The sequence below is a fragment of the Puma concolor genome, chromosome D3 (genome assembly GCF_028749965.1).
Source record: "Puma concolor isolate L17-30 chromosome D3, mPumCon1.1.hap2, whole genome shotgun sequence".
In the NCBI taxonomy this organism is placed as follows: domain Eukaryota; kingdom Metazoa; phylum Chordata; class Mammalia; order Carnivora; family Felidae; genus Puma; species Puma concolor.
In genome coordinates this window covers 50,407,315-50,435,260 of record NC_141678.1, presented here as the reverse complement: position 1 = coordinate 50,435,260, position 27,946 = coordinate 50,407,315, and the positions used below count along the sequence as shown (strand labels likewise).

Below are 27,946 nucleotides of genomic sequence, written 5' to 3'. Positions count from 1 at the left end.
GTTAGCTTCTTTATTTTTATTCAGTGGACCTCATTATGTTCTCAGTTATCTTATGGTTTCAAAAATCTGTGATGTGGTAACTTACCTGGCTTATTCTTTGTATTAGAATGTGAATAATAGTCCCATGAGTTCCTATATCCCAACGAGAAGCAGAAGGCTTCTTATAAGGTTTAAGAATGTAACCAACCATGCATATCAATAAAAGCATTTCCAGCACCCGGGAGCCTCTCTTGTATCCCCTGCCAGGAAGGATGCTGTCTGGCAAAAATAACCAGTATTTTTTATTTCCATCACCATGGAACAGCATAACTGGGCTTTATATTTCATTATGTAAATGGATATCGTATAGTAGGTACTTTTTGTTTCTGGCTTCCTTCACTCAGACTTCTATCTGTGAGATTCATCCATGCTATATACAGAAGTAGTTCATTTTTATCATTGCTGAAAAGTATTCTTTTGTAGGAATTAACCACATTTTATTCATCCATTCTACTATACTTGGACTGAGTTCATACAATTGAATTGTTACGAATAAAACTGCTATGAATATTCTTTGCGCGCACGTGTGTGTGTGTGTGTGTGTGTGTGTGTGTGTGTGTGTGCATTTCTGTTGGTATGTCCTCAGGGATTGGAATTTCTGTATCCTAGAATGTGTCTGTGTGCAGCTTTAGCACAATCTTGCCACTTTTCCAAAGGGACAGTACTGGTTGGCCCCTCCCCTTGCCATGCTGGTGCATGATGGTTCCATTGCCCTACGTCCTCACCAGCACTTTGCTTTTTTCAGTCTTTAAATTTCAGCCACTAAGATGGCATGTGTCTCTGTATGATCTAATCAGGATGTTCTTACTGACTGACTTACCATTTTGATCTCTTTGTGAGGTCTCTGGCTTCTGTGTCCCCTTTTCTGTTATGTTGTCTGCCTCTGTCTTATTGATCTGTAGGAGGTCCTTATATATTATGGATATCATTTCTTCATCAGATAGATGTTTTGTCAATAGCTTTTCCCATTCTGTAACTTGCTTTTTTATTCTCTTAATGGTGTCTTATGATGAACAAAAGTTTTTAATTTTAATGAAGTCCAGCGTATCAATTTTATTCCATTATGGTTAGTACATTTATGTCCTTTAGTTTAAGAAAACTTTTCCTACCGAGGTAATGAGTTCTCCTTCTGAAACGAAAAGTAAATAAATAACATAAAACAAAACACAGCAACTTCATGTTGTCCTCTTGAAGCTTTATTGTTTTACCAGTCATACTGTCTGTGATCTATCTCTAATGGATTATTCATTTGGTATAAGATACTTATCAGAGCTCTTTTTTGTTTTCTTTCTTGATATGCAGTGCTGTTTACTACAGAGATAGCCCTCTCCACTGCACTGTAGGGCCCACTTGTCAGAAAGCAGGTCACTCTACACGTGTGGGTCTGTGGGTTGGCTGCCTGACCCCGTACTATTCTACTTGTGCCATCTGCCTGTTCTTGGGCCACTACCACCTGTTTCCGTTGCTGTCACTTAGCAGTGTCTTCATGTCTTTTTGTACAGATCCTCTAACTGGATTCATCAAGATTTGCATCAACGTTCTTGGTGGAATTTATCATTTACCTTCTTTTTCCATAAGGAAAACAAACCCTTTGTTTAATACTCTTATTTTCTTTACTTAAAAAAAAATTTAAGTTTACTTATTTATTCTGAGAGAGAGTGTGTGTGAGCAAGGGAGAGGCAGAGGGAGAGAGAGAGAGAGAGAGAGAGAGAGAATCCCAAGCACGTTCCACACCATCAGCACAGAGCCCAAGGTGGGGCTTAAACTCACAAACCATGAGATCATGACCTGAGCCAAAACCAAGAGTTGGGTGCTTAACTGACTGAGCCACCCGGGTGCCCTAGTACTCTTACTTGTTTTGCCTTCCTTTTTTTTTTTTTTTTTTGAATGTTTATTTATTTTTGAGAGAGAGAGAGTGGGGGAGGGAGACAGAAGGATCTGAAGCAGCCTCCATAGTGTGTGCAAAGAGCCCGAGGTGGGGCTTGAAATCACAAACTTGTGAGATCATGACCTGAGCCAAGGTCAGACACTCAACCAACTGAGCCATCCAGGCACCCCCCAATACTCTTACTTTCTAAGTGAATTTAATCGAAACACTTTTCCATTTTCTAAATAAGATGTTATTGCTTTAATGTTTTTCTTTATTTTTGAGAGAGAGAGAGAGAGAGAGAGAGAGCTTGAGCAGGAGAGGGGCAGAGAGAGAGGGAGACAGATGATCTGAAGCAAGCTATGTGCTAACAGCGGAGAGACCAATGTGGGGCTCAAACTCATGAACCACAAGACCGTGATCGGAGCCGAAGTTGGACGCTTAACCAACTGAGCCACCCAGGCACCCTGTTGTTGCTTTAAATCTTAAAAGTATGCTCAGTTCCTGAGAAGTTCAGTTTTGTGAAATACATTCTGTTTCTATTTTCTGTAATTCACATGTGACCCCCTGTGAGAAAGTGTATTTCTTCTTTTTCTTAGTCTAGTTGAGACACAACGTTCCACTAGTTTCAGGTGTATAACCTCGTGATTCAACGAGTCTGTACGTTATGTTATGCTCACGGCCAGTGTAGCTGCCACCTGTCACCAGAGGACACTTTTACAATACCATTGATTGTATTCCATATGCTGTGCTTTTATTCCCATGACTTATTTCTTTGTAGTGTGCATTAAGCCTTTTTAGCAACAGAATATGATTCATACATTTTTATTAGTTTTGGGGGGCAGATATTATCTCTTTACAAGAGTAAGCCTCAGACATGGGATTACTGCCATGTTGCATTCTCGAGGAGTTTTAGTCGATTTTTATTACACGTAGGTAGTATTTTATGGAGGATGTGGTGCTGCCTCAAGATGTGGATGGAGACCGTGCCACACCAGGCAGACGTGGCTTGTCCTATTCAGGCAGTGGTCTTCTCGATGTCTCAGCTGGGCAATTCCAAAAAATTACCAGCGTTTTCAAAGGATGGGCAGGTCTCAGAGGTTAGTTGAGGCAGTTGGTAAATGCCAGGTAACCAGTGTGGTGACAGGTGCTGGGGATCCTGAAGACCTAGCCTCAGGCTGGCTTGGCCAAGATTCCTATTTTTCCCGCCAAGAGAAAAATATCCTTCTTAAAGAGCTAACTGATTAGAAAGAAAACAACGCAAAGCAGTCCTTTACAAGGGTAGCCCTGACCTTCCTGGCCGCTGATTAGCATCTCTAGCTGTCTAAGCTCTGTGCCAAGATACAGGTTGCTAATTTCTTTAACAAAATAGCTAAGAAGCCTAAGAAAAACGACAGCAGCTCATCTGTGCCTTTTGTCTTGTGTGTGATAGACTTTGACCAGTGCTTGTAGATCCTCTGCTCTGGTTCAGGTTATCAGGACCCTAGGTTGGTCCCATATTGGAAGTGAGTGTTAGATGCCCTCTGAACAGGAGCATCTGTTGGCTGTTGGACAGACAGACGCTTTTAGTATATGTCTGCTCTCCTTTTAGAGGGTGAGGTTCCTTCTTTATCTGCCTCACTGCCATAATCAGCAGGGCTTTTGGTGGTTATCAAGCCATGTTTAATTACCCCCATTAGTAAATGTTCATTGGTGCACTTTTTGGCCAATGGAGCTGGTTGCAGTTACTGTGTAGCTTTTGATGTTCTTTTCAATGAGTTCCGTCCATATTAGCATCACTAATAAAATCTGGATGAATGTACAATATAGCCAGTGGCTCACTTTTCATGGAAATATCCCTTTAGCCACAGGATAGGAAACGGAAACTGTTAGCTTTCTGCTCTTTAAAGCTTAGACTTAATTACAATTGCTTCTATATTAAACAAACATTTGTGGAGTGTGTGTTATGTTTACAACACTCACTGGTGCTCGCTTTAAACAACCTCGACCTAAATCACTTACCATTATACAGTTTCATTCTCCATAATAATAGCAAAAGGTATTGTTCGGGGTACCCTATGAGTTAGGCGCTATACTTACTGCTTTATATATATATTATTTCGTTTGACCCTCCCACAGCACAGCAGAGTTGGGACACACTGTTGGGAAGTAGTGAAGTGGGGATTAAATGCCTGTCCAATCTGAGTCCAAAGAAAGTGGTTTGTTTACCAGATCCTGTCCCATCCTTGGCAAAGCTCAGGCTCAGCCAGGCAATTAAAACAATGCCTTCCTAAATGCCATTTGAATTTATCAGAAGAAGTGGACTCTGGGACATCCAGCAGCTTCCTCTGCCCTTAAAATTTCACTTGAAAATTTTCCCATTCCGAGTTTGGGGCCGAGGGACTCCTATGGGGACTCTGGATCTGTGAGAGAGGATGCCACTGTCCATGTTGGGAGGTTTCACAGGTGACAGTGAGTGGTCACAGGGATCCTTTGGACCATGGCTGCTGACTCAAGGGCAGCATTAGGGGAGCAGGGCTTGCAAACTCAGCTGAGATTAAAGCTGACACTGGTCAGAGATGGTCATTACAGAAAGTGAGAGTGGCCACCTAAAGGTTCCACATTGGTTTTCTCGTGGTCACTCTTGGACTCTTGGCCCTTACCATCCCCTGCATACCTGGTCCGTCTTCCCACACCACTGCTGCTGAGTGTTAACACTCCAGTCGGCTAGAATTTTGTCTCTCACTTTCTTCACACAAGACCCAGCACCTCTTGAGCTCAGGAGCTTTTTCACATCCCAGGCCTTCTTCTGAATTCCCAAATTTGGTTTCTTAAATTTTAGCATATTGCTCTAAAACTAGAGTTTTTCTTTTGCATCAGAGATGGTTCTGAGCTCTCAGAGAAAGTACCTGATGAGCCCTGATGATTTGAGGGACGTTTCTGAAAGCTGGATTCTGTGTCATTTAAGAATCACACTTCAGGAGTGTCAGAGTGGCTCAGTCAGTTAAGTGTCCGACTCTTGATTTCAGCTCAGGTCATGATCTCACGGTTTGTGAGTTTGAGCCCCACATCCAGCTCTGCACTGACAGTGGTGAATCCGCTTGGGATTGTCTCTCTTCCTCTGTCTCTCTCTACCCCTCTCCCACTCGCATGCACGTGCTCTCTCTCTCTATCTCAAAATAAATAAATAAACATACAAAAAAGTCACACTTCATAGATTGTGTGTGGGGAGGGACGGGCATGTGTTCGTAAGATGTCCATAGCTGTGTTTTATTCAGCTTGCAGGGTATAAATTTTTTTTTAATCACATAAATTTTGGATCTCACAATCCTCTCGAAAAAATTGAAAGGTCTAGAAACATGACTTGCATTCTGCCTTGACAACAGTTACTGGAAACCAAGTAGAAGATTCTCTCTTTAAGCAGGGCAAGCATGTTCTATCATTGTTTTTCTTTTCTCATTCTCATTCCAGACCAGCTTTATGGACTTATGTTATAAGCCAATCCTTTATAGAAATCTATTTTTGTTGACTCTGATTAAATTACATAACAATTATTAGGCTTTGGATTAACAAAAAGCAGATTTCTACAAGGAGGAGGTACCATAGTGTTCTGAAACCATGTGACAATTTTCTGTTATACTATTTTTTTTTAAGGAAAAGAAAGTGGATTGGCCACAAATATATTTAACCAGATGAATTAGTTAAAATAGGCTAGCTGCTATAACAAACTAAAATTTCAGTGATCTAAGCCTGGTGAAATGTATTTCTCACTTAGTGGTAATTGGGGTTAGGTCATAGGAGTTGGGGGTAGGGAGGGAGGGTCCATCCCACTCCACACAGTCATAAGGGACCCAGAGGATCAGAGACTCTCCGACTCTCCACATGTTGCTTTCAGGGTCACCCAGCCATACCTGCAATCCCTGAATGACCAAAGGGCAGGGAGGATGATTTGTGGAGACTTTTATGGGCTATGCCTGGCACACATCACTTCCACTCCCCATTCCCTAGGAAGTATCTGTTGGCTGTGTGCCTAGTAAGTAGAAGTAATGGGTTCTGTGACCAGCTGGGAGTCTCTGCCCCACCCTGTTAGGTATTTGAGCGTACAGAATCTTTTCTGAGACTGAGAACAGTTTTCTCATAGGACCCACCCACACTAGATTGCTAGCCCACGTGCATTGTTTTGTGACCCATCCAGATACGTTGGAAGGAAGTGGGTCCCTGGACACAGGGGACACACAAGAGGTGCAGCAGCTCATGAAAGTGAGACACTGTAGGTAAGGCTCTTAAAAACCAGGGAGGGCAACTTTACCTTACCTGGTGAATGCTCCTCGTATATCCCAGGGAGATACTAACGTCTTCTTGATCAGGGACCAGCACTTGCGTGTGTAACGGATCACGTGTAACTTCAGGGTAAGGGATCACATGCAATTTCATGCTCCTAGTCCTGATAGGAGCTCTTTTTAGTGGCCCAGGATTTCAAAACCCAAAAGATCCATATGTAATTGCTGTATGAGTTACCATCGGCTTTTTTTTTTAATGAAATTGATTTCTTATGTGATTTCTAGAAATTAATGTCAGTATTTCTGTAACTGAGATCCTCAGAATCTCTTTGACACCACTTTCAGTGGAGCTCAGGTGCCTGAGGTGAGGTAAGATCCCACAGTTCCTGTGACCCAGGACTTGGCTTTGAGGAATGGGGACTCTGAGGGTTGCTGACTTAGTTTCTCCTCATATTGTATGTTAAACTGCAGTAGGATTGAACTACCTGTACCTCTATACCTATGACATGTGACTTCACACTTCCATGGCATTAGTCTGTGGTCTTCACCTGCCCAACTCTCTTTAGCCACCAAGACTCATCTCAAAACATCTTCCCTTGGAATCCCAAGCTGCATCAAGTGTCTCTGCTCTGTGACCTGCAGCATCCCATGTCTACTTTGTTTTGAACTTTTGCGTCTAGTCCTGCCCCCGATCCTAAGCTCTGTGAGGGCAGAGATTTGTCCTATTCATTGTTTTTCCTGTACCTAGGACATTTCACACCTGACGTGTGCTCACAGAACGTATGTGCATTGGGCCTTCTTCCTGAACCTCTTAGTTTTTTTTCTTTTTTCTTTTTTTTTTTATTTTTTTAATGCTTCTTTATTTTGGGGGGAAAGAGAGAGACAGACATAGTTTGAGCGGAGGGGGGGCAGAGAGAGAAGACCCAGAATCCGAAGCAGACTCCAGGCTCTGACCTGTCAGCACAGAGCCCGATGTGGGGCTTGAACCCACGAACCATGAGATCATGACCTGAGCCGAAGTCAGATGCTTGACTGACTGAGCCACCCAGGGGCCCCTGAACCGCTTAGTTTACAAGTCTATCTACACAGTTAATTGAAGCGGTACACTGATGACGACTTCACTTTCGTTATTTGAAATCTGATGTCTTCAGGAAAGGATGATAACATTCATAAATGCTAGCACTCATTACATATGCAGACTTTTGTGTCAGGCTCTGTGCTGTGCCCTTAGTTTGTTTGCATTTCTCTTATAGTCTTCCCAGCAGCTGTACGTAGCAGACCTGTTCAAACCCAGGTCCACATGGCTTGAGAGACCAAACTCCTAATGGATTTGCTGGTGGCCGTGTGATAGATGTTGTATTTAGTGGTGCTGATTTGTAGCAGGCAGGTGTTACTGGTAGGACCAGTGAGGTTGGGTGCTTAGCCACAGCCTATCAGAAGACCCCTGGTAATCTGGCTTTAGAAAAGACAGAGAGTAAGACTCAATTAATTTATTAAGCATGGCTTGCAGTATTGAGCACATTTTAGCATTAAGAAAGGTAGAATCCAGAGAATTCTGAGCAGCCAAGTTACTACAAAAAAAAAAAAAAATCCATGTATATAAGCTGTGTGACAGGAGCTAAAATTTTAAATCCAGGCTGGCTGCCTAAATAGCAGGTTGGAGTACAGGTGTGAGAAAGCCCCTTGAGACCAAAGGAGCCACTTCTCTGAGTCAAGGGATCTTTGCTTGAACCAGTGGTCTCCATGGACTTCCTGCCAATCTCAGGAACGCGCCCCAGTAAGAGCAACCAAGCCAGACCCTCCGACTCAAGCAGAGAATGACATTATATAATTTAACGCTGGTGTATTTGATTCTTTGAAATAACTGTTTTACAAAATCTTTCTGCTGTATAAGCAAACTGACAGATGGCTGAATCTGGGTGTAACAGTGGAGGCCACTTTCAACATTTTTATTGTTGGCTAAAGCACACTCTGTTATGTTCCCAAGTTATTCATCCATTTAGACCCACCTGCAAATATAGTATAAGTTAGTTATTCAAAGACTGATATTGATTTCCTAAGAGGAAACTTTCACCAGGGCTTGGATGAGTACATTGTCATTCCCTTCGTGCAAGCTATCTTCAAAACACCGACAGGTGACACGTGTTGGTAGGCTACAGGCAGCATATTCTGAACTGGTCAGGCCCATTCATTCCTAACCAGGCATTAAGTATTTTTAATGTGCACGTGATTTGCACATGAGCTTTTTATTTGCTATTCCTGTTGCGGGAATGAACAAAATATTTATGTAATTCACTTTAATATTCATTCTTCCTGACTGATCATAAATTTAATACATTTAATTTTATTGGAATAGAAAATTATCAGTATCCCAGTAATAACAGTGATAAAGATATTGAATGCCAACTATGTGTTCATGCAATGCCAAGGAAACGACGCTAAGATACTAAATGGTATTTGCCAAAGTTCTGCCAGCTGGCCAAATCCACTGACTTCTTGTTTTTATAAATAAAGTTGTATTAGAACCCAAACCATGCACTGTGTCCATTGTTTATGCGTTATCTGTGGCTACTTTTACACTGTAGCAGCAGCAGGGTGGAAACAGTATAATAGAGATTATACAGCCCCCAAATCCTAAATTTTTATTGTCTGGCCCTTACAAAAAAAGCATTGCCAACCCCTTTAGTGGTTAGGAAATAGGGAGCCCTCATTAGTGTTTTGTCCAAAGTTTGAATACTCTGAAGGTCAGCATAGGAAATTTATGAAACCTGCCTAAGGGCACACAGTTAGATAATGGTGAATTCAGGATTTGAATCAAGGCATTTTGATTTCAGAATCTATGTTTTTCAGTCACCATACTATGTTCCCTTTATATGTGCATTGTCTTAATGATTATGTCTCTAGGAAGTTCCAAAACAATGTGACTTAAAGCAGTGAAGGATTTTTGATGCTCTGTTGCCATATTCCCGACCAAATATTGTTATTTCTTTATTACCTATTTTTAGGTTTCCTCTAAGATAGAATACTAGGTCAGGCTAACACAGAATGACTTTGATTTTGTCTGAATGGTGATATTTGTATTTTTCGTAAGAAGAAGTTGGAGCTTGGGGTGGGAGTATGGCCTGAAGATACATTTAGAAAGTTCTGTCTGTGTCTCCCAGACAGATGTCCTTGAACAGGTTAAGAAGTGCATTCATCTGGGGCGCCTGGGTGGCTCAGTCGGTTAAGCGTCCGACTTTGGCTTAAGTCATGATCTCGTGGTTCATGAGTTCAGGCCCCTTATAGGGCTCTGTACAGACAGCGCAGAGCCTGTAGCCTGCTTCAGATTCTTTGTCTCCCTCTTTCTCTGCCCCTCCCCCCTCTCAAAAATAAATAAACATTAAAAAAAATTTTTTAAGTGCTTTCATCTTTATAGGGCTGTACCTGCATTGTGTGGAAAGGGTGGGCAATGACAAACATTAGTATAAAAAACGAATTTCAGATGTGAAGAGAAACATCTTTCTGAAGCCTGATTACTCTGCTCAATCCTACAGGCCCTGCATGGTCACATGCTCACTTCCTCCAGAAGCTTACACTTTCACCTTCCATATTTATATAATTGTTTATATAGGTATTCTATTAAGTGTCATCACTTTTGAATGGATTCTTTTAAAAGACAGTAGACAAAAAGCTCTATGAATAACTGCATCTGTGACCCAACAGACTCTCCAGAATGTGTTTGTTGAATCAAATCCAGTGGAACTATATTTGCAACCTTTTTCCAAAAGGATACTCCCTCATTTTACAATTGGAAGTGAGTTGTGATAAAATTTCCACAATGCCAGTGTCTGCAACAGAACCATAATTTTGCGCCAAAGAGTGAAACCGGCTCATTCAAAATTCTGAAGACAACAGTTTTGAAAGAAGCTGTGACAGGGCAGCATGAACAGTAAACGATGGAGGTAGAAACCGTGGATGCATTCGTTTGGATGCATTCGTTTCCCTCTTAATGGGGACTCGGCTACATCCCTTGTGGGAAGTGGAAACTGGCTTTCTGGTGAGATTACAATGCATATGAAAGCAGAGAATAGAGGTCCTTCATCTGTCCCCAAGTTATTTTATCTCTATTAGGTTCATGATTCCAATCAGAAAAGCTTTTAGCAAGTCTTTTGTTTTAGGGAGGGGGGCTTTAATAATCCCCAGACTCTACTTAGTTTTCCGCCTCGTTTCACCTGCGTAGATAGTCACCATCATAACTGTATCTCGCAGGGGAAGAAAATCAGGTCTTAATGTAATTTACATAAAGCTTGCAAGGGTATTTGACTTACTTGTCAGCAGTTGTATGGTAATGTGTTGACACCTTATCACTATTTTATTCAATTATTTTAATGCCAGGAGCTATAGGGGTGAGATAATAAAGTTCTTCTCTTCCACCTTCCATTCCTTTTTGGGTCTGTCTCAAGTTCCTTGCCTGTGCCACAGTCAGCTTTTTTCCAGATAACTTTTTTTTTTCCTTCAGAATTTTGTCCACTTACTTTCATGTTAGTAGTTTTATTTCTAGCAGTCACTCAGTCTTAAAACATTAAAAATGTTTACCTTATCTGTATGGGAATTTTTTAAGTTACTTGCCTTTGCTGCTATAAAAGGGAAGCTTCCCACTTGTACCAGCCCTTGCCTGGGAGATAGGGAAGCTGGCTGTTGTGGTCCTCCAACGTTGTTCCCAGCAGAGGCTGATACAGGACCAGGAACTTTCAGTGCCTCCCTTCCGGCTCCCCGTCTCCTACACAGGCCCATCTGTTGGACGGAAATGAAGAATCCTAGTTCTGACTAAAAGTTGGTGAGGCACGTTTTAACCAACTGTGCACAGACCAGAGTGCTAGATCCCAGCGCCTAGTTAGCAGAACCACCCTGAGCTCGTCTAGCACATAAAACCCCTCATGTTTTACCCCTCAGCAAACTATTCTGTACATTTCTTCACTGGCCCCTTGGCAACAAGATGCAGCTTTTTTGTTTTAATCTTGCTTGCTCTGGTGGGTCTCTGTTTTTATCCTTCCACACTGCTTAACATCCGTGACCTTGGGCAAATGATTAACCTCTCTGACCTGTGGTGATCAGTGGGACGGAACAACACCCACTTGGAAGGATTTGTGATTGGAGTATATGAGGTTCCACTGAGAAAGCACCTCATGTCATTCCTGACAGTGAGGGGCACCAGAGGAAGGCTGGTTTCCTTCTTTCATACATACTCAGAGCTGAAAATGGCATCTGGCACCCAGTAGGTTCTCCTTAAATACTTGCAAAACAGTAAATGAATATTTTCATCACTCTCTAAAACAGATTTAATTACACGAGTCTACAGATTTTTTTCCAGCAATGTAGCTTTCTAGATATTTTTTTTTTTTTTAGCTTTTTGAAATTTTACCTAGGTACCAGAATTTCTATCTATACCGAGACAGAATTTTAATTTATTTAAACATAACCAAATGCCTTTGGGTGGATTCGTGGTGTCTTTACTGAACCAATTATAAATCGTTGCAAGTCAGTGGAATTTTAACAAGAAAAGCCAAAAGCAGGGTGCTAGCTGCTAGCTAGTTTTTACTAACTCTCCCACAATTGTATCACCCTTATAACATTTTAAATCATAGATGAGGAAAAAAAATATTTTTGTTGCGTGCGATGTTAATATTCTAAAAACCGTTAATTCCATGCCTACCAAAAATGGTTGTTGCCAAATAACACGTGTTCCAAATATTAGTTAAAACAAGATTTTCCTTGGCTTTCATTTGAAAATTAAATTTCTTTAGGAAGTTAACATTGCAAATAAAGGTTGACAATTGTAAGAGAATTTTCGGATCTGCTTTTTCTCTAGAGAGCTTTAGGAACCAAATAAAGATTTCTTCCTGGGATTGTTTCTTTATAATCTTCAGAAGTAAGACCATGAACCCAATGACCTTGAGCATGTTTTCAGTCTCTGTAATTCTCTTTATAATTCTCATCCTACATGTTGTAATTTGTGTGTTTAAGTAAAGTATTATGGGATTGTAAAGATGTGTAATTTAGGAGGTTTGCATAGAGTGACCCCTTATCAAAAGGCTTAAAATTGGACGCTCAGATCAGGACCTCTGCCATATAACACAGATGGATGTGGACAGAAAAACCCGTCCCTGTGACCTGAAGACACTTCTGCCTACTTCCTACTATTATCAGATTTTTTTATATATCCCATATTTGTAATAGACCGGGGAAGCCATCTCAGAGAAACGTTAAGCCACACGTTTTAACCCAGTTTCTAGCTTCCTGTAAATCAGTGGTTTCCTGCCTTTTTTCGAAAGCAGCATAGCTGAGGAACATGACACGTTTCCATCATTACAGAGGACTCATCAGGGCAGTGAATCTCATTGATGGGATGGGGGTCTTTCCCTCCCTCCCCATTGTGAATTACTGCCATGGAGTGTGATGTGATCCAAGGCACGTTTCTTGAATCATTTGCTCCTTTGAACATCTGGCATGAATATCATCACTGAGACCTTATTCAACACATTTTTTTTTAACGTTTATTTATTTTTGAGACAGAGAGAGACACAGCATGAACGGGGGAGGGTCAGAGAGAGGAAGACACAGAATCTGAAACAGGCTCCAGGCTCTGAGCTGTCAGTACAGAGCCCGACGCGGGGCTTGAACTCACAGACCGCGAGATCATGACCTGAGCCGAAGTCGCCGCTTAACCGACTGAGCCACCCAGGCGCCCCATTCAACACATTTTTTAATGAGCATTTCCTGTGGGTTTGCCATTTTGATGGTGAGAAGGACCGAACAGGACCACAGACCTTTTAAGACCGTTCCTGCTCTCTGGTTCTTAGGATGGTAGAAAAATCTATCAAAAGAAAGATAAAAACTTGTCAATCAATATGCTGTTATATGTATCCCTAATAAAGGAAGCAGTCCAGGCAGAGATGCTGTCCTTGTCCAGAGGAGACAGCTGCAATCAGCTTTAACAAATGACATCAGAATTTAACCTCTGTTTTGCCAGATCGTTCCATTTTCAGGTGAACTATCCCTATGTCTAAATGTTGGCAATTTATTAGAAAAAATTTTACAACACTGCTGGCCTGTCAAAATGCATTCATCTTTGTAACATTTGGGTATAGTGGAAGCTGTATAAGAAATCAGGGAGCACAGGTTCTTTCCAGGAAGGAAGTAGCATGAGCAAAGCCAACATGTTCGTTTTGTCTCCAATTATGCCAAGGAAATTCCTCCACATTCTTGTACAAAACTGTCCTATAAAATACTGAGAAGTACCAAGGAGTTTGTCACCAGGTAGAAGACAGTCCTTACCCATAAGATTGAATTACTTAATTTCATGTAATTCATACTTCTCATAAAGTATTTTACACCCTCAGTGTAAAAATATTTCACTGTGATCATTATGCTTACAATCTATTTTTTTTAAGTTTATTTATTTATCTTGAGAAAGAGCGTGTGCAAGTGGGGGAAGGGCAGAGAGAGAGAGAGAATCCCAAGTAAGTTCTGTGCTGAAGGCAGGGCTTGACACAGGCCTCAATCTCATGAGCCGTGAGATCATGACCTGAGTCAAAATCAGTGGCTTAACCAGTTGAGCCACCCAAGTGCCCCTGTTTTTCCCTTTCTATATAAAGCTTCAAGAATTGTCACTCTCTTATGCTTGGTAGTTCTGCAGTTAAACGTCATGCAGAAAAACATGCTTCTTGGTGTGTAAGCATTCAGAAGTCTCTAAATAAATCCCTGTTTTTATTTTGTATGACATTTTAGCATTTCAAAGGCCTTTGCATCTGTTTTATCATTGTACGTCTTCAAGATAGTCTATAAATCACTCATAAATTCTATAAAATTTAAAGTGGAGCACATTTGAGCATAATCGAGATGTTTTCACTGAAGTTTTGTATAGATAATCTGAGGTATTCTATCCTGACAAGAGAAAACAGCATCCCCATGCCTTTGCTCATGCTGTTCGTAATCCCAGAAAGGTCCTTTCTCCCTAGTGCATGGATTGCTCAGGGTTCAAATCTAATGTGAGTTTTCTCCTCTGAGCATTTTATACTTTGCAGTTTACCAAGTTTGCATCCCACGGTGGCTTGTCTTGCCGTGTGTACCTGCTTCACCCCCCGCAGCCCCCTGCAGACTCCTGAGAGGAGGGGCTTTTAGCCGTTAGGGTAGCTGAATCTCTCGGTAAGGAGATTTTTAGGAGAGGGTGGTCAGAATGGGACTGCCTCAAGGAGCAGACAGTTACTTTGTGGATTGACAGTGTGAAGTCGAACAGGCCTGGTTTTGATTCCCATCCTACTTGCCAGGCTAGATGTGTGACCCTGGGTGAGTTACTCAAGCTCTCTGAATCTGTTTCTCCACCTAAAAAGATGATAATGAGACACGCTCCACAGGTTTGTTAGAAAGTATCTGTGAGAACACATTCTCAAGAGGCTGGTATAGTGAGTGCCTGGGCACTCACATAGCAGACATGAATGCCAGTGGCCTTCCTTCCCTTGGTCTCCTTTGTTATTTTCATCATTCCTCACATTCCTGCCCTCCACACTTATCTGTCTAGTTTGTCACTATTTAACTCTGGCCTTGTAGCTTGGACTTGACTCACTGTCCTACAAGACTGTCAAAGAGCTACACTTTGAAGTAAGTCTAACATACTTGGAGTCGGAACCTGTCTCTGAGTCTTAGTAGATCTGGGACCATGGACTAGTTACTTGGGTTGTTTGAGACTCAATATCTCAACTCTTAAATGGGGATAATAAAACTTAACATCAAATAGTACTGATCAGAGGATTAAATGAGCAAGCATATGTCAAGTATCTACAACAATGCCGGTACCTGGTAAGTATCCAAGTGTTGAATAAATCAAAACCACTATAGAGATACTACAAATGGTTCTAAGCTGGTTTTCGACCAAAAGATGAAGCCTGAACTATGAAGAGCCCCAGAAAGTCTGCCGTCTCTGTAAATGTCAACATTAAATTGGAGAATTTTATATCATCAGAATTTAGGGGTTTGAAAACTACCAAGTATTTGCCCAATTAATATTAAAGATATTGTAGGAGAGGAAAAAGACTTCATCCCCATCCCCGATTTGGCCTGAAAATTAAACTAACAAAGATTAACAGGAGAAAAGCATACACATCCTGTTAAACTGTTACATGTACATGGGAGCTTCCCAAAGCGTGAAGACCCAAAGAAGTGTCCAGAGTGGGAACCTTTTATACTTTGAGACAAAGAAACAATAAATTTCTAAGGATTGAGGAGACCGAGGGTTTGGGCTAGGGCTAGTAAATGGTGAAGAAGTAACTAGGGAGATTAAGGTTAGTTTAACAAGGTTTGTTTGTACAGATTCCTTGGCCCCAAATTCTCTGTCTCTGATGATAAGAATGCCTTCCCTCCTCCTGGTACAGGAAGGGGACCATTCACATGGGAGTTTTATGACCTGTTTCAAGGAAGAAGGGCAAGATGAGGGGAGTTAGAGTGACCTTGCAACTCTTGCTGTTGGGCTTTTGAATTCCTTCAACTTGAGATACCTAACATGCTAAGGTGCTGTAAGTTAGGATGCCCTGAGCCCCGAGCCCCACCCACCTTAAGTTCGTACCTTTGCTTCTATGGTACAACTCTATCTTCTAGACAGTTTTTTCCTCGTTTTATAGTGGAGCCTCGTCTCACTGTTTTCCATTGGAAACTGATGAGAAGCATAGGAAAGCAGATGGAGCACAGACTGCAGAAATGAAAAGCACAGAAGAAAGAGCTGTGTGAAAGAAATATTTAATCATAACATGAAAAACTCATGGTGGCAACTTTTCCATTATGTTAAATTTCACTCATTTCTATGCATTCTGGGTATGTGTTTAAAAACAAAGGTTGTAATTTTCCATCTTTATGCCCATCTACCATGGGTTTTTGATTTTGTCTTTTGCAGGATTACGACTTGAGCCAGCTGCAGCAGCCTGATACCGTGGAACCTGATGCCATTAAGCCTGTAGGAATCCGACGACTGGACGAGAGACCCATCCATGCCGAGCCCCAGTACCCAGTCCGATCTGCAGCCCCGCACCCTGGGGACATCGGGGACTTCATTAATGAGGTGCACAGACGGCTCACTTTCTTTATAAGGATGTTTATTTTATGCTAATTGTCAGCCATACGTAGACCACACATTGCTTAGAATACAGCTTTGTAGTTCGTTAAAACACACTTGATTTTTTCAAGCTTATCTTTGAGTTAAAGCGAATGTGGCTTCAGCAACAGAACAGATTTAATTGCTTTGGTGGGCCAAAAACCGATCTACCAATTGATATTCTGTATTTGTAAATGACATTCGTATATATTGTCAGTATCCGTCACACTATCCCCAAAAGGTTTTTTTCCCCTAGATTACAAGTAATAAATAGACTAACAGTATTCTAGTGTATTCTAATTTCATTTATCAGCACTGATGAATGTAATAATAGTTCACTTTCATCTTCCTGACATCGTACCCTTTGAATCCCACAAACGTTGAGAATCCAGTGCCTACCCAATGACTAGAGAGTTCCATCAAATGAGATTAGTAGGAAGAGGAGCTAAATTAAATACTATGTAAGTGATTTAAATACTTGTCTAGTTGAGGAGTTTTAAGAGCTTCTGAAAGAGGCAGCTAATTCTCTGTTGAATATAACAGATATGATTTCCACCGTCAAAATTATTATGGCATTCTTTTATTTCATTACTGACCAAGAGTTCTGTTACAGTTAATACTTAAGTTTGGAAGTAAAATGATCTGTGCTGCTGCTTTTGATCATGTCTGTAGTTTTACTGCAATTCTCCTTTTGAATTTTTAGTGTAAGAGAACAATACATATTGATGTCGAGTGTGAATAGAGGGCAGACTCAGACAGTCTCTGGCCATGTCCTGCAGCTCAGTGTTTCCAAGATCAGAATAGGTCTCCGTGCATTACAAAGTGGAACACATCTGTCATCTGTCGCCTTCAGTCGTGTGCTGATAACACTCATATGTCCTGTGCTTCCTTGTAGTCATATATGTATATGATATATATATATATCCACTTCAGTTTTTTTAGATGTAGTTGTAGTTTGTAAAAAAAAGTTTTGAAACAAGATTAGAGTATTTCCCTTCCCTTTACAACTATTCATTGCTGTCTATTCCTGAAATACATGCTGCTTTCTGAACAAATGCTTTTGCTTCTGTTAAACAGGTAATAGGTTAATTTGCTTTCATCATGGCTTAAAAGCAGATGGAAGGCAAAACAGCAGAGTGCCAGTAATAACTCCTTTATCTACAAAACTATGCCCTGACTTTTCCAGTTTATTTATGTAGAGACCTGGTCAGGGGGTTTGCGGGAATTTATATTTATGACTAGATCTTTTTGAATATTTAAGAGTGCCTGATGATTTTACTTCTGAGTTAGCATTTGTGGTCATGAGAAATTTCTTAGTTATCCCTGCGGTTGTTGGGTCAAGATACCATGAATCTTTTGAATGGCGATGTCGAAGCCAGACTTTTTTTAAAGCAAGACATTTTTAAAGCAAGAATTTTAGCTTCAGTGTGATTCAACAAGTACTTGACTGTTTCTGCCTTTCACTGAAGTGTCAGTATTCCGTGGGACTCCATGCCATCCATAACACTGTTCTTTTCTCAGTGATAAAGTTCAAGCACTAAGCATCATTTGTAAGACTGTTTTCCTAATCTGACTCCTGCACTCTTCCCCCATGACAGTTCCTTCCAGGGCTACAGACCCACTGAACTGTTTGCAGTTCCTCAAAAACATCCCAGCTTTGACTATGTATAATGTAACTTCTTACTTATAAAGCCCTTACTTTCTCAACCATCAGGGAAACAGCCACTTAGCCTTCAGATTCACCTCAAACATCCCCTTCTCTGGGAGGCCTTCTCTGATACCTCCGGGAAGGGTTAACAAGACCCTTCCTCCATTGTCGCCCTGGCCACTGAGGTATAACTGTCAATACTTCTCTCTCCCATGTGAACACGTGCCTTCTCTCCAGGATGAAGACTATTTCTTGTTCATCTTTGCATAACCTAAGCATCTGGTGTGTGGCCCAGCTCCTAGATTTTGTTGTTTTAAGGAATCCAAGTGCTGTGGCAAGTGGTGTAAGGCTCTGAGCACTGCCCGACGTGCAGTTGATTGGGATTCGTTGGGTCCCATGTCTGGGGCCTTTCACTCTGCTGGAGCTGACTAAATTCAGGAAATGAGGATACTGGTTATTCTAAGTTGTGTTTTAGTGTATGCTTGGGGTTTGTGTCTATGTGTTTGTGTCTACGTATGTGTTCATTCATCATTTTTACAGGACTGCATTTTCTTCAGGAGGTAAGGAAGTATATCTAGTTGATTCACTAGATTCAGTTACCCAGCCCTTCAAATGCCACGGTAGAAAGAGCTACAGTCAGAATTTCATTTGGAATTCCTTTTCCCAGAACAGTGCCTAGCCTAAAAAGTACACAGCCTAAAAAGCAGCTCAGGACCATAATGAACATGTTTCAGTACTTATACAGAAAACTTGGTGCCAAACGACTGACTTGCAAATTAACTTCTAGAATGCAGTCAGTTCATAATCTGAGGATTGTCTGCATTTGCTAAAAATGACTCATTCTGAAATGATCTTGAGCTTGGTTTAGGACCATTCATTCAGCAAATAACTATTGAATGCCTACTGTGTGTACATATCTGTACTAGTCATATGTGGAAGGACAATAAATTAGACCTAGGTTCTCTTCGTGTTTACTCCCTACTTTGCTGCAAGCATGATCTTTATACCAGGCAAACATTCCACTATCCGAAGCCTTCCTTTGCTAGACATGGGAGGTGCACTGGGTGTAATCCTTACTTGGCTTCACAGTTTCATCTCAGCCCCCTCCCCCTGCATCTTACAGGCCAGGGCCAGGGACTCTACTTGTAGCTTCCAGGCTCAGCTTTAATTCCATGTCAGTACATGTTCCCATGCTGTGCTCTCTGCCTGGAATGCCCTTCCATTTTCTAGATATTAGTTCCTCCACTAAGTCTTTACCAAGCCAAGAAGAGTCAAGCACATAGTTGGGACAGGCACCGTCCAGTGGCATCCCACCATATCCAGGACTCACCTTCTTTCATAACCCCTCATTCAAGGTTCCGTTCTGCCTCCAGGGGAAGAGGTGCTCATCCCTGAGGGGTGGTGTAAGGCACACTGCTTTGGCAAGTACATGAATGGGCAAAAGAATCACATTTGGAAATGTCTCTCCAAATGACCACAGGATGCGTGACAATGAATGCGATCGTAAGATAGAGAAATGTGGACAAGATGGAGAACCAAACATTTACACCTAGAAAGGCCCTACATTTGGACATAGGAAGGGAGTCTACGGAGGTGAAGGTGTCACAGAAAACAACTAAAACAGGGGTGGGGATGAGATGATCAGGTCTGTGGGGAAATTCATGGGGATGAAACTGTCAAATGGCCTAAGTCATAACATACAAATACACCTTATAGATTCTTCCAAGACACCCATTAAGTCTCATTCAATATCTTTCTATAACTGGACAGATGAAAATAAATTTAAAATAGTTAAAGGTACCTAGAAAAAATTCAAGCGTATTTTATAAACACATATAAAATGCAAACAGATTTCTTTATCCCCAGATCTTATTCGATTTAGCACAGTACTGAATGTTCCAAAGGAAGAATAGTATAGTGCAATTATAATTAGAGTGTTTTTATAATGAAAGGAATAAATAAGCTCATGAGAACATTTTCTAGTTTGTTTATTTAAATAACCAATGAATGTTGCCTTGAATATTAAAAAATGTAATGTATTTACCGTCTGGTAGGTAGAATAAAACAAATCACACATTTTTGAATTTCAGCTACAGAATTTCATTCTATTTTGAGGTTTTAAATATGACCTTCAGAGGGTGAAAAGATGAAACAAATTCATTTAATCTCAGCCTGACAGTAGATGTTAGCATACCTCTAATAACTTTACTAATCCTATATATTTCTTTATCTCAGAATATAAAAACCAAGGGCATATTTCTGTTAAAAGACCAACTTTTGATTGGTATTTAAAAACTTATGAAAAGTGCTTCAAAAATAACTTGCAAGAAACTACTAAAGTTTAGAACTTTTACTTTTTGTCTCCTCTTAAATTTATTTGTCCTCTTCAAAATATCTCTGTCCACTCTTATCTTTGAGTTCATATCCAGCTACCACACCTAACAGCTCTGTTATCTTTGAAATCCTTGGATTTTACCCCTTGGATTTCCAGTTTTTATGTATACATAAAATGAGGATAATAATAAAATCCTCTGTTAAGATTTCTATAAGCACTAAATGAGATAGTCCACATTATATTAGTTATTATTACAAGTTACTTTGCAAGAAGAACACTTTTCTACTGTTTTCTAGGTATAAATTTAAAAAGATCCTCTCCTTCCAAAAAATTTGCTTTAAGTAAAATGAAATTCTCAGAAAGGGACGTAGTAATGTTGGTATTAAAGTCACAGAATTCCACTGTAATGTAAACCTGGTATACTTTTATGTCCACATATATTTTAAGCCTAAATCCTAGTTTCTTCTTTTTTTATTCAGTTTTATTTATTTATTTTGGAAGAGAGAAACAGTGCATGAGCAGGGGAGGAAAGAGAGAGAGGGAAAGATCATCCCCAGCTCGGACCCTGATGCGGGGCTGGATCTCAGGAACTATGAGATCATGACCTGAGTGAAATCAAGAGTCAGTCCCCCTGGGGCGCCTGGGTAGCCCAGTTCGTTAAGCATCAGACTTTGGCTCAGGTCGTGATCTCACAGTTTGTGGGTTTAAGCCCTGCATTGTGCTCTGTGCTGCCAGCTCTGATCCTAGAGCCTGCTTAGGATTCTGTGTCTCCCTCTCTGCACTGCCCCCACTCGTGTGCGCTCGCTCTTGCTCTCTCTCTCAAAAAATAAAAAATAAATTAGAGGGGCGCCTGGGTGGCTCAGTCGGTTAAGCGGCCGACTTCAGCTCAGGTCAGGATCTCGCGGTCCGTGAGTTCGAGCCCCGCGTCGGGCTCTGTGCTGACAGCTCAGAGCCTGGAGCCTGTTTCGCATTCTGTGTCTCCCTCTCTCTGACCCTCCCCCATTCATGCTCTGTCTCTCTCTGTCTCAAAAATAAATAAACGTTAAAATGTTTAAAAAAATAAATAAATTAGAAAAAAAAAAAAGAGTAGGTTTCTTAACCGACTGAGCCACCCAGGTACCTCTCATCCTAAATCCTGGCTTCTTCTAAAAGGAGTATATATAAATATGAACACGGTGATAAGGTGAAAACCCAAGCCCAGGACAGTAGTGCAAAGCTACCTTCTAGTATACCTGCTGGATGTCAGGGACTGTGTTGAATAGCAGGATATGAAATGAATATAAACATCGTTGGCAGAAAAGGATGTCACAATCTAGTGTAACCAAAACATGGCAATAAAATTAAAAGGGATCATGGGAATGACTCTCAGTCATGATTGAGGGAAAAATCCATGTAGCAGAAGTAACATTTTTAATGGGCTTTAAAGGATGGATGGATGGATGGATATTAATCAAATGAAAAATTTTGAGTCAAGAAGTTTCAGCCAAAGGAAATCACATTTCAGCCAGCAGGAAATGAATATGCATATAACATAGAGGTACACAAAAAACATCAAATTTTTAGGTTTGGAGGGGCTTTTGGTGAATAATTTAGTTGTGGTTGCTGAAGCCAAGAATAGCTGAGACAGAAAAGGTACATGAACAGTCCAAGTTCACTGACTGCTCTGTTAAAGAGTTTTAACTCTATCCTGTAGGTTACCCAAACAACAGGCATTTGAGTAATAATGCCTTCTAGGTTTTTCCAGGTCCACATACCTCTTCTATTATTTACTTAAACTTCTAATCAATTTTTAATTTATTTGTTTAATAAAGGTAATTGTTTTAAAGTGCTCATGCGCCAATTAAAAATTGTCTTGCATACCCCCCGCCCCACCCGGGAAACTTCTCCCTTATTTGGGAAACACTGCAATAGGTGATAGCAATCAGTTTTACTTGGGGGAGCAACTTCAAATAATGTCTGAAAGAGGAACCAGGCGTAGTTTGTAGAAAAGAAGTAGGAATAGTACTGGGGGACTGGGAGACCAGTTAGAGAGGCTTTTGCTATGGTCCAGGCAGGATATAAAGAGGACCTGAACTAAGGCAGGGGCATTGAGAGAACAGAAGACGGAATGTAAGGGAATCAACAGGACCTCTTTCCTCTCAGATCCCTCATGCGTTCCCGCACTGAAGAATGTGGGTTTTTATAGCTCCTGTAAAAGCATATCTCCATCCATAAAACATAGGATCAGAAGTCTATAAATACAAGCTCAGCAAGAATTCAGCCAGAGACACAGGCTTTTTCATTTTACAGAGACACCTCAAACTATAGAAAATAGTTCAGATTTATCCAGAGTTCAAGATCTGCCTCTCCAGGAAAGGCAAAAAAGGCACATGCTCTTCTAGATTTAGTCAGACGTAGGCGGAGAAAGAGAAACACATGCAGTTCATTTGTAGATTTGACAACAGCACATTACACATCCTGTGAAACAGTGTCTACACCTAAGAAAAAAGGAATCCCATAAGGGAAGACCCGATGGGTACGTGGCCCACCGGATTTCTTCCGTACATTCTCTCTGGTTGCATGTCTGTCATTTTCAGTCTCTCAGAACTTGACTGTGATCTTTTTAGAATTACCAAAATAGTACCCAGAATTTATATAATACCTCATCCACAAGAGTTTTTATTCTCAGATAAAAATCAGTGCTATCCAAGTGGAAGGGACTTAAGGTACTCAATCTTCAGGCTAGAAAGATGGCTTGCCTAAGAATTCTTGAAAAGTTGAGTGATTGTTTTTGCCCTTTTGTAATTACTAAAACCTGAGACTGTGCAATGTTCTGGCATAGCACAGTGATTTCTAATGGATTGCATGGCCTTAACTTAGGAAGGAAGGAAGGAAGGAAGGAAGGAAGGAAGGAAGGAAGGAAAGAAGGTAGGAAGGTAGGAAAGGAGGGAGGGAGGAAGGAAACAGATTCAGAAATGACCAGGATGATCTAAAAACCAAAGCAAGAGGGGGCGCCTGGGTGGCGCAGTCGGTTAAGCGTCCGACTTCAGCCAGGTCACGATCTCGCGGTCCGTGAGTTCGAGCCCCGCGTCAGGCTCTGGGCTGATGGCTCAGAGCCTGGAGCCTGTTTCCGATTCTGTGTCTCTCTCTCTGCCCCTCCCCCGTTCATGCTCTGTCTCTCTCTGTCCCAAAAATAAATAAAAAACGTTGAAAAAAAAAATTTAAAAAAAAAAAAAGAAACACATTAGATGGAAAAGGCTTGAGGTGTCTTCTCTACACCACTGCTTACGTTGTACTGGCCAAACCCAGCTCATAGCCAAGCCTGACAATGGGTTTGGGAAGTGAACTCTGGCTCCAGAGAGGCACTTGTGGTAGTGTGGGCATGTGATCCACCTACAAAGACAGGATAGTAAATCATTGAGGACAGTAATACGGTCTACCACAGAAAGGAATTCTGACTTTTGAGAAATTGTAGTTTGTGATTTTCAGTCTTAGCAAAATTGCCCTGTAGTTTATTCTATAAATATGATAAATAAAATCCTTTCTAAAATTACTTACATTTTATACATTGAAGTAGTTGGCTGAAGATGTGCTTTATTTTATTTTACACTGGCTTTTCTGGGTTATATGTAGTATAACCAGACATGAGGGAAAATGGTGTTTCATTAAAATGGTTACAATGGGGGCGCCTGGGTGGTGCAGTCGGTTAGGCATCCGACTTCAGCCAGGTCACGATCTCGCGGTCCATGGGTTCGAGCCCCGCGTCGGGCTCTGGGCTGATGGCTCAGAGCCTGGAGCCTGTTTCCGATTCTGTGTCTCCCTCTCTCTCTGCCCCTCCCCCGTTCATGCTCTGTCTCTCTCTGTCCCAAAAGTAAATAAACGTTGAAAAAAAAAATTTTTTTTAAATAAAATAAAATAAAATAAAATAAAATAAAATAAAATAAAAAAAAATGGTTACAATGGTTGGTAAGAGAGACTTGGGATGGGAAAACTGGTAGTGTGTGCTTTTCTCTTTTTTTTCCTTTTAATTTTTTTTAATATTTTTTTTTTTGAGAGAGAGAGAGAGAGATACAGAGTGTGAGTAGAGGAGGGGCAGAGAGAGAGGGAGACACAGAATCCAAAGCAGGCTCCAGGCTCCAAGCTGTCAGCACAGAGCCCAACACAGGGCTCAAACTCTTCAACTGCGAGATCATGACTTGAGCCGAAGGAGGATGCCTAACCGACTGAGCCACCCAGGCGCCCCAGTTTCTCTCTTGCTTTCGATGAAGTCCGGCAGCTGCCATTTGTTTCTCAAAATACCATGTCTTCACATTTATTTTTCTTCTTTCAAGTCACAAAGCAAGACATTTTTCACTGAACCTAAAAGTGGATTTTTTTAGACTAATATTCATTGAGTGCCAACAGGCACCAGACACTGTGATGAGCCCTTGGGTGCCTTTATTCCATTTAGTCTCCATAATAATCTTACTGTTGTTATTACACCTGCAGATGAGGAAATGAAGCCTGGAGAACTTAGCCGAAAACCCTCAGCTAATACTGTGTAGCGCTGAGCTGGCAACCCAGGGGATAGTGGTTAAGAGGTCTGATGTGTTAACCACTAACCACTCTACATACTGATTCTGACCTTAATTTTCATGTTCTTTTGTTCTCTTCCTCCCCTGTAAACTTGGAAGAATAAACAGGTGATCACATACTTATTAAAAGGTCCCACATGTACGTACTCGTAAAATACATGTGGATCGGAAGGATTGATTGACAGGACAGTAAGTGAGGCCACAGCCCACTAGCGTTTAAAAAGCAGAGTTGTATGAAAAGAGAAAGATTGTTTGGAACTGATGCTGGTGTATCTCAGGGCACTAGAATGGAACTGGGGAAAATTTAGAGAAAATGCCATTTTAAGTATTAAACCTTAAAGGTTTTGTAGGGCATAATTATGAATTGGCTACAGGTACATGAATTCTAGATTAAAAAGCAAGAGTTAAGTTTTTAGATAATAATTTCATTGGCTCTTATGGTTTTTAAATAATCTTTAATTTAGATTTGCAAAATTTCCCCCTGCCAATATTTACACTGTATATAGACACTGGAACATGACTTTTCTGAAGCTTACGGGAGCTAGAAGTCACTCTATTCTTAAAAAATAATACCTGATCATAGTTTAATGATTAATGTCAATTAATGTCACATTTTGTGTTTCATTATGAACATAAATGATTTAATGAGTATCTTTCCTTATATTATAATCATGTCTGGCCAGTTATCCTTTTTTTTTTTTTTTTTTTTTTTTCATTTTCCTTTGATTTCCCTTCATTTTTCCTTCCAGACCTAGGTCAAATATGCCACTTCCTCTTTGAAATCCTAGCTCTCAGTGCTAGTCCTGATTTTTTTTTCTTTTTTTTTTTTTTTTTTTTTTTGGCATTCTAATGATTTTTTGCCTCGACCCTGTAGCTTTATTACTTATTTATCATTTATTTCACACAATAGTAATGCCCGTTATGCTAGATTACAAGCTTGTAGAGGGTAGGGGCCATATGGCATTCATTTGTATATCTCTCTCTTTGCGTTGCATTTACAACCTGTTCAACGTGTTCACTGTCAGAATCCTTTGACTCTGACTCTTAGGGTTCATGTATGACATGATTTCATAGCCCTGTGTGTTATTTCTTATAACTTATACCAGCAGTAATTACTCAATGCACGGTTATCCAATTGCATTACCGGACTTCATCTGAGATCCTTCTCAACCTCTAGCAGTTGGCCATTCATTTCTGCCACCTGCCAAACACATTCTCCAATTAACTCCCCTTCCATTGTACGTCTTGGCCTAACTGAGCTAGACGTCCTAGGGGTCTTTCCTGCAGAGGAAAGTTGTATTTTTGTCTAACTTCCAAACGTGGTGATAACCCCAATTTCTGTAGGTAGAAAATGTTGTGGTCTGCAGGTGGAAACTTACAAACAAGTGTTTGATTCCATGGGACCCCTAGGATCTGCTTGTGGTTTGCACATCGTAACCCTCTCTGTGTTCTTTCTTTGTCTTTCCAAATCGTAGGGCCTTAAAGCTGCTGACAATGATCCCACCGCTCCGCCATACGACTCCCTCTTAGTCTTTGACTATGAAGGCAGCGGCTCCACCGCTGGGTCCTTGAGCTCTCTTAATTCCTCAAGTAGTGGTGGCGAGCAGGACTATGACTACCTGAACGACTGGGGGCCACGCTTCAAGAAACTTGCTGACATGTACGGTGGAGGTGATGACTGAACTTCAGGGTGAACTTGGTTTTTGGACAAGTACAAACAATTTCAACTGATATTCCCAAAAAGCATTCAGAAGCTAGGCTTTAACTTTGTAGTCTACTAGCACAGTGCTTGCTGGAGGCTTTGGCATAGGCTGCAAACCAATTTGGGCTCAGAGGGAATATCAGTGATCCAATACTGTTTGGAAAAACACTGAGCTCAGTTACACTTGAATTTTACAGTACAGAAGCACTGGGATTTTATGTGCCTTTTTGTACCTTTTTCAGATTGGAATTAGTTTTATGTTTAAGGCTTTAATGGTACTGATTTCTGAAACGATAAGTAAAAGACAAAATATTTTGTGGTGGGAGCAGTAAGTTAAACCATGATATGCTTCAATACGCTTTTGTTACATTGCATTTGCTTTTATTAAAACACAGAATTAAACAAACACAAAACAAAAACTCATGGAGCGATTTTATTATCTTGGGGGATGAGACCATGAGATTGGAAAATGTACATTACTTCTAGTTTTAGACTTTAGATTTTTTTTTCACTAAAATCTTAAAACTTACGCAGCTGGTTGCAAATAAAGGGAGTTTTCATATCACCAATTTGTAGCAAAATTGAATTTTTTCATAAACTAGAATGTTAGATACATTTTGGTCTTAATCCATGTACACTTTTTTTATTTACTGTATTTTTTCCACTTCACTGTAAAAATGGTATGTGTACATAATGTTTTATTGGCATAGTCTATGGAGAAGTACAGAAACTTCAGAACATGTGTATGTATTATTTGGACTATGGATTCAGGTTTTTTGCATGTTTATATCTTTCGTTATGGATAAAGTATTTACAAGACAAAGTGACATTTGATTCAATTGTTGAGCTGTAGTTAGAATACTCAATTTTTAATTTTTTAATTTTTTTTTATTTTTTATTTTCTTTTTTGTTTGGGGAGGGAGAAAAGTTCTTAGCACAAATGTTTTACATAATTTGTACCAAAAAAAAAAAAAAAAAAGGAAAGAAAAGAAAAGAAAGGGGTGGCCTGACACTGGAGGCACTACTAAGTGTGTGTTTTTAAAAAAAAAATGAAAAAAAAAAAAACCAAGCTTTTAAACTGGAGAGACTTCTGACAGCAGCTTTGCCTCTGTATTGTGTACCAGAATATAAATGACACACCTCTGACCCCAGCGTTCTGAATAAAATGCTAATTTTGGATCTGGTGACTGGTTTGAACTTTTTTTTTCTACCTGAGCTGCTTTAAATGTTGCAAAAACCCCAAGTATCGGAGTTTCGTTGATAGAACAGCACTACAAAAGTATGTATCTGTTCTCACGCTGTTCACCACTGAACCCCCCCTTAGCCTGGCGGCCTTGTCCAGCGAGCAACAGAGAGAATCGCCACGGATGTTCCCGTCACAGGAGAAAAACATCAAGAGACGTGGGAGGAGACTGTTCGATGA

The 27,946-nt window shown here is 40.6% G+C and overlaps 1 protein-coding gene across 1 annotated transcript in view; it reads left to right on the top strand.

Moving 5' to 3' along the window:
* CDH2 (cadherin 2) overlaps nucleotides 1-27,702 on the top strand; it is a 214,255-nt gene extending 186,553 nt beyond the window's left edge. The window contains exons 15-16 of the mRNA XM_086682669.1: nucleotides 16,088-16,252; nucleotides 26,297-27,702. Coding sequence (XP_086538795.1) covers nucleotides 16,088-16,252; nucleotides 26,297-26,503 — 372 coding nt within the window. The 3' untranslated portion in view covers nucleotides 26,504-27,702. The remainder of the gene's footprint in view (nucleotides 1-16,087; nucleotides 16,253-26,296) is intronic.
* Nucleotides 27,703-27,946: the final 244 nt, after the last annotated feature.